At 35.1% G+C, this 13,065-nt stretch overlaps 1 protein-coding gene across 1 annotated transcript in view; it reads right to left on the bottom strand.

The window, feature by feature from the left end:
• LOC109112648 (otoferlin-like) overlaps window positions 1–13,065 on the bottom strand; it is a 55,120-nt gene that overhangs the window by 23,699 nt on the left and 18,356 nt on the right. The window contains exons 4-5 of the mRNA XM_042746531.1: window positions 8,215–8,314; window positions 6,732–6,928 (exon numbers count right to left, since the gene is read on the bottom strand). Of these exons, the coding sequence (XP_042602465.1) occupies window positions 6,732–6,928; window positions 8,215–8,314 (297 nt within the window). The remainder of the gene's footprint in view (window positions 1–6,731; window positions 6,929–8,214; window positions 8,315–13,065) is intronic.

Below are 13,065 nucleotides of genomic sequence, written 5' to 3'. Positions count from 1 at the left end.
ATCTGTGGATATAGATACTTTCTCAGGACAAAATGAAATAATTCCAGATCGTTTTGTATCTTTATTTCCTTTGAGCATGAGTGAAAATCTATCAAGATCACACTGACTCCTCCATTTTTTGGCTGTATTACGTAAATCACCAAATAATAGGACATCAACTGTCAAGCCAGGACTGATTATGCAAATGCAGAACATTATTCTGTAATGTAGTCTTTTTTTGCATCTCAGTCTTAAGATGGAAGCATACCCTCTAAAATCTTTTTTCTTTGAATCACTGCCGTCATATCAGAGTGACACTGAAGAGAAAGTCTTCAGAGCTTACTTTTTAAACTTTAATAAGTCCAAGCCCCTTATTAAAATACATACACAGTCAAACATTAAGTTATATCAAACAAAGTAGTTTTAATATGAGATCAGAGTATAGAAATCGCACCATATGCGTCAGGCACACACACACACATTTTTATACAACAAGCTAAATTAAGCTTTGAATTTTTTTCTTATCAACAAAACTTGATACTCACAGATTAAGCAGTCTTTGAACTGCACAACAGAACAAACTCACTCACATATACAGGATACTCACCACGCACTGACAACCAGCAAAAACTAACCAATAGAGAAATGTATGCCGAGCCACTCAGGGTAAAAAATCAGGTATTCCTCACTAGTGTACTATACGTCCATTTTCATTGCTAGTCCATATCCAAGCAGAACACACAGACAAAGAGACACTTCTCAGACTAAACGGGACATCCACAATAAGGGAGAACCTGAGATGATGACCAGGTATAAGTGAAAAAGTAACAGGAGATTACGTGACCCCACACACACAGACACACAACGATACACACCCACATTCACTCACTCTCACTCTCTTACAGATGTGTCTGATATAATTGCCCATATTAAATAAAGTAAAAATTACTGTTGTATACATCTACTAAATGTTTCTTAAGATGCAAATCAGCATATTAGAATGATTTCTGAAGGATCATGTGACACTTAAAACCGGATAAATGACTGATGAAAATTCAACTTTGCCATCACAGGAATTAATTACAAATAATTGTAATAATATTACACAACAGTGCTGTTCATGCTGTATTTTTGATTTAAAAATAAATACCAATTTACCAATTACAAATGTGCTTTGGTTATCAGATAATGCAAATAAACTGTAATTGGACATAACAGCTTATTAACCTCAACTATGTCAACAAACAAAAACAAACTAAAATATACATTAAAAAACTTCAGACTATGTTTGGACTTTCACTAGATAGAACATAAGAGCGGACAAAATCAAGAAGAAAAGACTGGATTGTATCTAGACATGATAAGGTAACCTAACACTAATTAGATGATTTTTAGAGCGTGATGAGACCAGCTCTGTTTAATCAAAGGCTTCAGTTCAGCAGTCAAGGAGAAACAGGCATCCCACAGATACGACTTAAAACACAAACAACGGCGGTTCTGCAGGTCTATGGGATTTACTGGAGCTACTTCTGTGCCACATGAAATATCCTTACAGTAGGTCTACTGTATGTAGGCCAGACATTCAGCACTAACTTGTTTAGTCTACATACTGTAGGATGTTCAGTAAATCATCAGTCTGATGGACAGCGTTGCTACAGAGAACAAAGCCAGAGTCTCAGATTGCGCTCTGAGCAGCACACAATGGAGCAGACACTATTTTTTTATGCCTAGGAGAAGGACATTTGTGAACACTGTCAATCAATGAAGCACTTGAGACATTTCATTCCCTCATTAAATGCAAAATGCTGCACTTTTATCTGGCTTTCAAATAGTCTATCTCAATCTGTCTATACTGACTGAACATCTGATGTTTCTTTAAGAAGTGAAACCTCTGCAAAACGACAACGCCGCTTTAATAAAGATTGTAATCCCCCTTCCCCCAGTTTAATGAAGAGTGACCTTTGCATATAATTTAGTGTGTGAGCTCAAGTGACATTTGAGATATTATGAGTGAAGATGCTAAACAGTATGCACAAAAAAAGTCACTGATCCAAAACCAATTATTCTAAACCCTGTTTAAGAATTATGACCTGTACCTGTAACATAATACAAAGAATACAACAACTGTCAACACAATATGAAAGGAGAGAACATGACACCAGGCAGAGAAATGTGAAAGGCACTTCATTTGTATTTGCTAGAGGCATTCAGACGTGATAGAATATATATATATTGAAATCCTTAAATGTGGCATACTGTAGTATGTCAAGTCTACACAAAAAGTTAGACTGAACACAAATTATCATTCAAAAAGTCTCTTATGCTCACCAAGGCTTGAATTATTGGATCAAAAATACAGTAAAACAGTAACATTATGAAAAATTATTAGTATTCAAAATAACTGTTTTCTATTTTAATGTTTTAAAATAAAATGAATTCCTTTAATGGCAAAGCTGAATTTTTAGAAGTTAAAACTCTAGTTTTCAGTAATAAATGATCCTTCAGAAATCACTCTAATATGCTGATTTGGTGCTCAATAATTGTTTTATTATTATCAATGTTGAAAACAGTTGTGTGTTTTTGTGGAAACCATGATACATTTTTTAGGATTCTTTGATGACTAAAAAGTAAAAAATAATAGCATTTATTTAAAATAGACATCTTTTGCATCATTATAAATGTCTTTACTGTCACTTTTGATCAAATTAATGCATCCTTTCTGAAAGTAAAGTGTTAATGTCTTCCAAAAATAACCCCTCCCCCAAAACTTATGAACAGTAGTGTAAACATTAAAATGTACCACTAGAACTAAGTTATTCATTTTACAGATCATTTTTTTCTGTGCTTGTGTGTGATCATGTACATGTACTAAACAAAACATTACAACTAAACCAGTTAAATAACATCTTAACCAGGCTTGGAGACTTGCTGAACTTTATTTGGCAAGAAAAGGGGCACAGATGCTCCAAAATAGAGAAGATCATTCACATCAATGAAAGTTTTAAGTTTTAGAGTATATTACCGGCCATTCCTCAACCATGACACGGAATAAATGCAAAGAAATACATTTAAACAGAGATAAATGGGATGCATTGAAAAGCATAAAGCAGCGTTTATGAATTATGTATCGCTCAAGCGCATGGGAGACCTTGGTGTCTGAGGCTAGTTTCTCTAGCCACATAAACTAAGCTAAAACAGAAACTCAAAGCACATTCACTGTCAGAACAAAGTTGTGGGGTACCATACAGTAGTCTAGTATTAACATGATTATTTTTCCTTCTTGGTCACTCTAAAATTATAAATACAGATAGATAGGGTTCTTTAATTTTAAACAATTAGACTGTTTAAACACTATTCAGCAGAGACATGAATACACTAAAGTGTTTGTTTTAATATGAGTCTCCTTTGTATTTTTGTCAGTTTTTTTCCATTTACAGCAATGCGTAAATGAATAAGAAGCACAATTCTGTTTCATTAATGTGATGAATTATTAAACAATAAGCGCCTTTGAGCTTTTGTGCCCTACTTTCTAAAGTGTATGTGGGGGTTCAAAGTGACAGTTTTATGCAAGGAGGAGGAGAGGAGAACAAAAGAATGGAGCGATCGAGAATGAACATTAAACTTGAACAAAGACAGCGAACTGAACCACTAGAGTAATGCAATAGCTCTAAAGTGACAAACATCCATGTGCAGATGCCTCTGTTCTGTAAAGTTTCATTTGACTGTAAGCTATCGCCCGTCGATAGATAGATAGATAGCTCAAGAGAATAATGCCCCTGCTCTCATGATTAAGCTTGCCTTGCAAACAGCAGGCTATGAGAATGAATCTGATCAGAACTGGGAATTCCAACAACGTCAACCAATCTAAGGTGGTTAGATGGTTCAAACCAGTTTAGCTGGTCTTCAAGCTGGCATTAGGTTTCACTATTTAGCCAGCTAGTTGAAAAAATTCCCAAAACCCCTCTAAAACCATTAAAAAGGACCAGCATAAATATCTGGGCCAGGCTGGGTGACCAGTAAACACCTTAGGCCAGAATAAACGTTTTTTCCCCCAGCAGGGTGGTAATTCCTGCTTTACTAAACATGAAAGCACCTGTTCTAATGCTGAGGATAAACATGCAGTATCCTCTATATGATAATGATGTTGCACACAAAAGGCTGATAGAAGCTGGATGGTCCAGTTGAGGCATCAAAAGCTTTATCAAGCTGGTTCAGTGATGCAGGTGCTTTTTGTCGAGCTCTTCAAATAACATGTGAAAGAAAAAGAACAAAACCCTTGTGAAATGTAAGACTTTAGATACATCACACATTTACATGTTCAATTGTAATGCAATTCCATCTCAGCCATTTAAATCTAGCCTTGGATACAAGCCACATACCTAGTCCAATACTGGGAAAAGAGAAAAGGATTTACCTGGACTTTGGCATAAATTAAACGTATCATTAAACTGATCCTGAGTCACAACAACAGATAAACACAGTCTTCGTAAATAAAAGTTAGAGTGCCATCAATGAGAGAGAACTGGAGATATTGTTCAGGGCCGCCCTGCAATTCACAAGATGCATTGCATGATGCAAAATAAACGAGAACTCCGTCAGTGTTTCTTGTGAATAATTAAATGTTTTGGTTTTTTTCCTGTGTTTTTTTTTAACATACTATTTCCTACAACTGTCCATGGACATCGGGCTGTTACATTCAGAATATCTGAGTATGGAAAGCACAGTTTCAGTGCAAGTTCGAGTAGGCAGACTCATGATTCTATAGGGAAAGAAACGAGAGTGAAAGAGAAAAGCTAGAAAGAGATAAAGCAGAAAGATAGGAGAGAGAGAGAGAGAAAGAGAGAGAGAGGTGGAGATGAGAGAAGGGTCTAGTCATTAGAGAGGACTAGCAGTTACTTCAGATCAGAAGCTTCACCATGTCCCACTGGGTCCCGGCAACTTCAGCCGTACAACAAACACACACATACACACTTTCTTCAGAGAGAAACTCCAAAAAACTCTCACACACTTTTAAAGTAAAACTGTATAACTAAGACTTGTAATCAATAATGAAACAGCACCAGGAATGAGGTTCAAGTGAGGACAGAGGGATATATTATTAAAAATGTCAATGTCAAGTAACCTAAAACAACTGAGGAAACCTTTATTAATTATTTAATATGACAATTAATATGACTACATAATGTTACAATAACTTTTAAGTGTCTAAAAGAAATCTCTTGTTTCCAGACCGTTTAACCTTTATAAGTAGATACACAAATACATGCATTTTGTAATTAATATTAATTCTTCAAAGTGCTAAAAGACAGCTAATTGCTATGAAATGCAAAGTAGTAGTAAAGCCAGACTCTTAAAAGTATATTCAGTTCATAACTAGGAAGAAACTTGGAGCAAAAAAAACATAGTCTCTAACTCTTTGAAAAGTCTCAAGGTCTTTCAAAGAGTTACTCTCTGTGTGAGCTCAAAAGTCATCCATAAAGCATGAAAGACAGTGGTTTTGTGCTCACTCTTTCTGGTCAGAAACAGAAAATATGTTGTATGAGGTCTCCAAATGCATTGCTTGCTTGCTAGTGTGCAAAAAGGAGTTGAGAAAGTAATGAACTTTTCTGGTGTGCATGTGTGTGTTTGGTGTGCATGTGTGTGTTTGACTTAGCAGCTGTCATCCATGCCAACTGTGCAACGCATAATGAACTATCATATCACATCCTATTTATTCAGACCTGAACGATTCCTTGTGTTCTCTCCTGTTGCTGTCTCTTCTCAATTACTCAGTTAATTAATGCTAAATTGATACATGCTAAAGTTGCTTTATTAATAATAGCTCTCTAACAAGAAATTATCCTGCATGAAGATAAGGCCCATATCCAGAGGCAACATGAACAGAGTAGCATATAGATATAAAATTACTCAAAGTAGGAGCATCACTTTATGTTATCATAGTGAAGACATAAGAAGTCACAATAATATGGAAAATTTGAAGTTTAAATGAAATAGACTGTCTTTCATGGAGATTTACTTGAAATAATAAATAAAAACTGAGTAAGCAAGCAAGGGTAATCAGAACAGATAAACAGCTCTCATCAATCACTTGCTAAAGACAACATCAATTTAAAACAGAAAGAATACTTGAATTCCAGGATCACTATTTGTTTCAGTCCAAATAAGATTTATTGGTTGAATACTCACTAATTAATTCCCAATGGCAAATACAAGATCTAAATGAAACGGGGCTTTCAAATCAATCCCAAACCACCTACAAATCTCTTGAGGCTGCTTTAATTTACCTAGTAGTAACTTTAAACAACTTTCCCAATATAGATTGTTCTAGCAGTAATCATCCATATGCATCAGCATTTAAACACATCCACACAGAAACACTAATGGTGCCCACACACAAACCATGATGGAGTATGTTTGTGACTGTGTATGGTTATAATTTATAGATCAGAGGAACTGTAGAGACTGGAAGGCTTAGTGGAAATCAATGCATCCCACACATTCCAGTCATCCATGTCTTCATTATTCAGCAAAATTGTCCACGCAGTGAAAAGATGTGCTAATAAGATTATCTGTTAATACGATGAGCAAATGTATATGTTTAGTTAGATTGCTTCTTTATTACTTAATCTAATTTCCTCCTCATTATCTTTTTCAACACCATTATCATCACAGAGTTATCTGTGCTGCTGCATAAAGAGGATGATGATGAGGGTGATTGTGTTAACTGAGGCTGGATAAGATGACACACTTACTTGCGGAATGTGGGAATTCCGTGGAGAGAACGTCCAGGTGATGTCACAGAGCTCTGGCTGCGTCCAGAGAGTAGACTGTCTGTCTCAAACTGGAAAGTTCCATCACAGTCATCTGGAATATCAAGGAATTCACCATCGCTCCATACCTTCATACTCCCATCCATGGTCTGATATTTGATCTCTATGGAAATACTTGTCTGAAATTCAAAATAATTTACAAATAAATAAATAAATGAGAATTAAATATGCATATTTAGGTCAAATAATTAATACACCCAGTACATATTTATTTCACTTTTTATAACTTGTTTTCAAGATTACTGAATAGAATAGAATAGAATATGAAACATAAATAATTCTTAATGTGCATTTTATTTAAAGTAAGTACTGTATAAAACTGAACTTAATTACTAAGTGAACAACAGTTTACAGGTTTCACAAGCAATAAAGACACTTAATTTGACACTTTTGTAATTCTGACAAAGCTGAAGAGAGGTAGAATGTTTGGTGTTAGAGTTAAGTGTTAGGGTTAGGGTCATGCTAACCCATGTGGCAGTATCAGTCTGTCAGCATCAGTTACCCTTTCCTTCTCATGTTTACAAACTCATTAGAAGGAACAAGGAACAATTTAGCCTCAGTCCAACTTATCCCTGTCAACTGCCTGATGGTCACTTCTCCCAAGGGCAAATGTCATACAAAAGGGGGAACCTGAGCCCTGCTGAAACTTTACTTAGATATAACCCCTGCTTTATTTAACCAATACAAATTTTAAGCTTTCCTGAGGTCTCATCTCAACATAAAAAAAAAAATAAAAAATCCATCAAAAGACTAAGTTGCATGAAAGTGATATAATTTTGCTTTCATAATTGCAAGTTGCTTTTCTGATGCAACAATCACAAAAATGTTACAATAGTGTAAGTGTTGCTCTGAGTAGAGCAATAAATAGAAATGTAGGAGAAATGTCTGAACAGAATTTGTGTTGGAATATGGCTCCTCTCATTTTGGAAAGTTTTTGTTTTCCTATCCACAATATTTTAATTTAGTTTCAGGAAGCTTCTACTCAATATCCTGCATACCTAAGCAAAACAAAACATGACTAAGGACCAGTCAGTGTTCACTATCACTGCAGCAGATCAACAAAGGCGGATTAATGCAGAAAATATGTTTAATATAACACCTCCACCTAAACGGATACATTTTATCATAGAGCTGCTATTAATTATTCTGACACATAGAGATGCGCAGGATCCATACGGAAATCAACCCGCACATGATGGTGGATATCAGAGAGAGAGAGAAATAGCCTCCGAGTGTAACCATGACAACAATTTTTTGCAAGTTTTACAAAACCAGACCCCGTGGTGAAATATGTGAATGGATGTTTTTGTGAGTGGGTGTGCTATATGAAAAAAGAGCATTTCTGATCTGTCAGACCAGAACATAAACATGCACACACACACTGCCTGCGATCCTCACGACTCACCCGTATGGCTGAGTTATTGTCGTCAATAAGAGTGTCAGACACCTCCAAGTGACCCTCCTCCACCACCTTCTGCAGAACCATGCGGAAAGTGCCAATTAACCTGAAAACACACACACACACACACACACACACACACACACACACACACACACAAATACAAAATAGACACAAAATAGACTCTATACATGAACTGATATATTTGAAGTATGTAAAGCTGAGATGCATATCATGAACTTCAAAGACAATGTCTTTCGTTTTATATCTATTTTTATAAATTTACAACTACTGCTTTTAACAGTCAGCCATGATTAATTATACTATTGTTTAAAGTCTACGATTTTTCAAGAATATACAGAAAATACAGCAAAAACAGTAATATTGTGAAATATTTTTCTTTTTAAAATAACTTTGCTATTTTTTCTATATTTTAAAATGTAATTTATTGCTGTGATAACAAAGGCGAAGCTGTCATCCTTTAAAAATCCTTAAGAAATGCTGAATTGGTGCTCAAGAAAATTGTGAATCACACTTGAAAATGGTTGTGCTGTTTAATATTTTGTGGAAACTGTAATACATTTCTCCAGGCTTCTTTGATAAATAGAAAGTTAAATATATCACTATATAAGGCTACTGATATGACTGAACTTTTATGGGTTTACAAGATTTATTTATTTTTTTCCCCCAAAAGCATTATTCATTTATTTTTAGTTAGCCTTTAACAGCATGAAAAAATAATCGGCGGTGTAATTATATGTTAAATTATATACATTTTATTGTTTAATCAATACTGAATTCTGTCCCGTGAATCAGGTAGACATTTTCCAATAAAAAAGAAGTTTAATTTCTTTATGACAACAAGAAAGATGCAATCACTCCCAGCAACACAAACACATGCTTTTTATGTAACAACAATGCCTGTCATGAATTTAGAAGCAAACAATTCAGACATAATAAGATGTCTTTTTGTCTTTGTTCTGATTGTTAACTCAACTCTCTGTATGAAAAGTGACAGGCAGTGAAGAAAAGCAATCAGAACCTCTGGACTGACCAGTTAAATGCCACATGTAGTTAGCTTCCACACACTCTCTCTTGTCTATTACTGCATCACTGTCAGCAAGAGAAAGACAGACGGGTCTATCCATTTGGTCAGTAAATTTGATGAGAAAACACATCAAACCATTTAAACTGCTAACAGTTTTAGCACCTGCCTCTGAGCTACAGCTGTATTCAGATGTGAAATGACACGCTCAGCACCATTGTTCATCCAGAGAGACTTGATAAAGGAAAAACGACCATTGTGATTGATATGTGCCCAGTTCGGTGGTGAAATAATGGCTTTGTGACTGTCGGTGAACTGCATGCATCCACGGGTGAATAATTCACTGATCCTGGATCAGGTTCTGGCTCCCGATCAACTTTTCTAAAGACCCCACATACATTATTGATCTTCTGAACAAACAACAGACAATTGACTTTCATCTGCTCCATAATTTACTTCGTCCTGCCTTGTCAAGTCACTAGACTTTTGTTGAAGAGGTCAGAATTGGAGAATTCACAAGCCTTTGACTAATTGTGTGAGGGTTTAGAAATGAACAGCTAAAAGCTAAAATATCTATAAATTTGCAGTCATTTTATAACTAGACCATGTATCAATATACCCATATTTACTAAGGTACTGTAAAAAGAACATGTTTTTTTTTCAAGCATTACTCAACCACCAAATTAATTTCCTACAATATACAAAAAAAAAGAATGTAGTCGTATTCGTATGACACAGTCAAGTTGATTTCTGATTATCTGTGATCTGATCTGTGTTCTATATGGTAACCAGTCTTGAATTCTTTTTTACTACTTTACTGTTTCTAACATTACCTTTATTGTTATTGTGAAGGCCATAACCACCACTGACACTGACATTTACATTTTTACATTTATTCATTTAACAGGCGTTTTTATCCAAAGCGACTTTCAGTTGGGGAATACATCAAGTGATTCATCTTAAAGAGGCAAATAGACACAAGCTAGACAGGTAAAGATTAAAGAAAAGAGAAAAAGAGAAAAACATAGAGTAAGACAACGAGCGTTCTTTCTGCTGAAAACTGAGAAAAAATAGCTCAAAGCAGGGATGTATGTATGAAACACCAAGGAACTGCCGAGCAGGAGTTTTCACTTCATTAGTGAGTAATATAATGAGTGGCCGTGTTGGAGCTGGAATTTGACGTTTTTCTGCATATTCGCTGTAGTTGTCATCAGCAGCAGTTTCTATTATAGAGCAGGAGTGCTCTCTCTTCCAGGGATATCACTAAATTAAATGCACAATACATCCACTGACATAAAACCTTACATTACATTGGACTCAAACTTACTTCTAAACTAACTCCCCACTACTTTTTAAAACACAGTGATTATTTTTAAGCTACATATAATTTTGTTAAAAAGTTTGGGGTTCTATAAGATGTTTAAATGTTTCTCATCTTTGAATGTCTCTCTTTGTTCATTAGATCAAAAATAGAGCAAATTATTATTACAATTTAAAATAAAGTTTAAAATGTAGCTAATTTCCTTGATGGCAAAGCTGGATTTTCAGCAGCCATTACTTCAGTCTTCAGTGCCACATTATCCTTCAGAATCCATTCTTTCTTGCTAATTTGGTACTAGTCAAGTATTGCAAACATGATGCATTTTTCAGAATTCTTTGATAAATAAAGCACAAAAATGCAATTATCTGAAACAGAAATCTTTTGTATTAGTTTACTGTCTTTACTGTCTCTTTTGAGTCATTTGATTTTTTCTTATATTGACTTTAATTGCAGGACGGCATCCTATTAATGCCTTTACAGAAATCTCCAATGTCACCACCTGGTGGACACTTGGTCGTGAAATAACAACAGCAATGTTGAATCAATCTTCTCAAGGATAGGAAATCTTCCTCTCTAATGTATAATGACCTTAAAGTCTTGCATAAAGAAGATAGAGTTTCTGAGCTACACATCGGTCTCACACCTGGTGTTTTGTCCCGATCTACTAAGCCTGCAAAGCTCAGGGTATCACATGGTGTTTGTCGACACGGTCAGCTACAGTACGTAATGCATACGATGGATAGAAATTACATCTGTAAATAACAAACAAATAGCTAATGAGCTGCGTGGTTAACATATGTCACGGTGGCATGTGAATTATTCAGCAAATGCTTTTCTTATACATTTGTGATCTGTTCACAGGTGTCATTCAGACCACAATAGATGTCTATGAGGCGCCGCGTAGGATTTAAATCAAACTTCGCTTATGAATACATGTATAAAACACGTGCATATACACCTATACATTACTCACATATACATGCATACTACTGGATGTTCACAAATACATATATTAAATACACATGCACACTAATATGAAATCGATACCAATACATATAATGTTAACAATGAATGCATACACACTTGTGAATAACTTGCGTATACATATAAACTTGACGCGTGCATACACCAAAAGACACTCGCATATATGTATAAGCTCGATCCATGCATATACACCTACACACACTCGCGCATACATATAAACTCGCTGCATACAAACACAACTGCACATACTCGCATATACATATAAACTTGATCCGTGCATATACACCTATTAAACACTCGCACATAAATGTAAACTCGATGCGCGCATACACATCCATAAAACACTCGCGCATACATAAAAAATAACATTTACTAACGTATACAGTTCAGATAAGAAAGACACGTGCTTTATTTGTGTACATATATATATGCAAGTGATTTCATATGTAGATGTGCGTGAACTTTTCAGTTTAAACGGAAGGCATTTCAGTGTAAACGGAAGGCATTTCAGTGTAAAAGGAAGGCATTTCAGTGTAAAAGGAAGTCGTTTAAGCGTTAAACGGAAGTAACCTGTCTATATACCGCATTTGCAATCATGGATAAGGATCGTTCTACAACTGAAGCAATTAGCATTTTGCGAAATGTTCTTTCTTCGCCCACTATTATAATAACACGCAAACGATGCCAACATCATCCTCCGGTTGAGTTCACGGACCATGATATCACACTCGCCAGCAGTTAATTGGCAGTCTCGATCTAGAAAAAGGTGAGAATTTAACTTTTATGCAATCTTCATGAAATGCATCCAAACGATATGCAAATTACACACAGAGAGTAAAATGTCCTGCCTCTATAGTTAAAAAATATAAAATGTGTTCCCAACTAAGTCCCAGTTTCAATAGTGAGCTTAGCCATTTTCAGAATTAAGGATGTCAAGAAATTTTAAATGTGATTAATTAAAGTTTGCTTTTTGTTAAGCTGTAGGCTATTTGTTTTTTACAGGCCAAGGACACAATACCATCAGACTTTTAATAAGGATGTTATACTGTTGACCTCCCCTGACGATAATGTAGTAGTAAAGTAAAAGAAAAAACAGCACTTGCATGAGATTGGACACATATTAAATGCGTTTGAATTTGACAAAACATGGGATAGAAATGATAGAAAAAGTGCCACATGATTTAAGGTAAACAATATATTTTTTAAGATGTTATAGTTATTGTAATTGTTTTACTGTGTGATTTATTATTTAAGGGTTTATTAGGGGTTTATTTATGAAGGGTATTACAGTAAACTTTTGAATGGGGTCGTTTTTATAAATTCAGTTATTATTTTGTCTTGTAGAGTATATGTAAACATCTCATGTGAAATAGCTTATTCTGGACAGAACTAAATAAAAAAAATAACATGCAATTTTCATGATCCCTCAAATTTTGTTTCAACTATTAATATTTTGCACATTCTGCAAAGGGTATGTAAACTTATGAGGGAGGTTGTGGCCTAATGG

The sequence above is a fragment of the Cyprinus carpio genome, chromosome B20 (assembly GCF_018340385.1).
Source record: "Cyprinus carpio isolate SPL01 chromosome B20, ASM1834038v1, whole genome shotgun sequence".
NCBI classification, from domain to species: domain Eukaryota; kingdom Metazoa; phylum Chordata; class Actinopteri; order Cypriniformes; family Cyprinidae; genus Cyprinus; species Cyprinus carpio.
The sequence above is the reverse complement of the archived record's forward strand: the minus strand, read 5'-3'. Positions and strand labels throughout refer to the sequence as shown.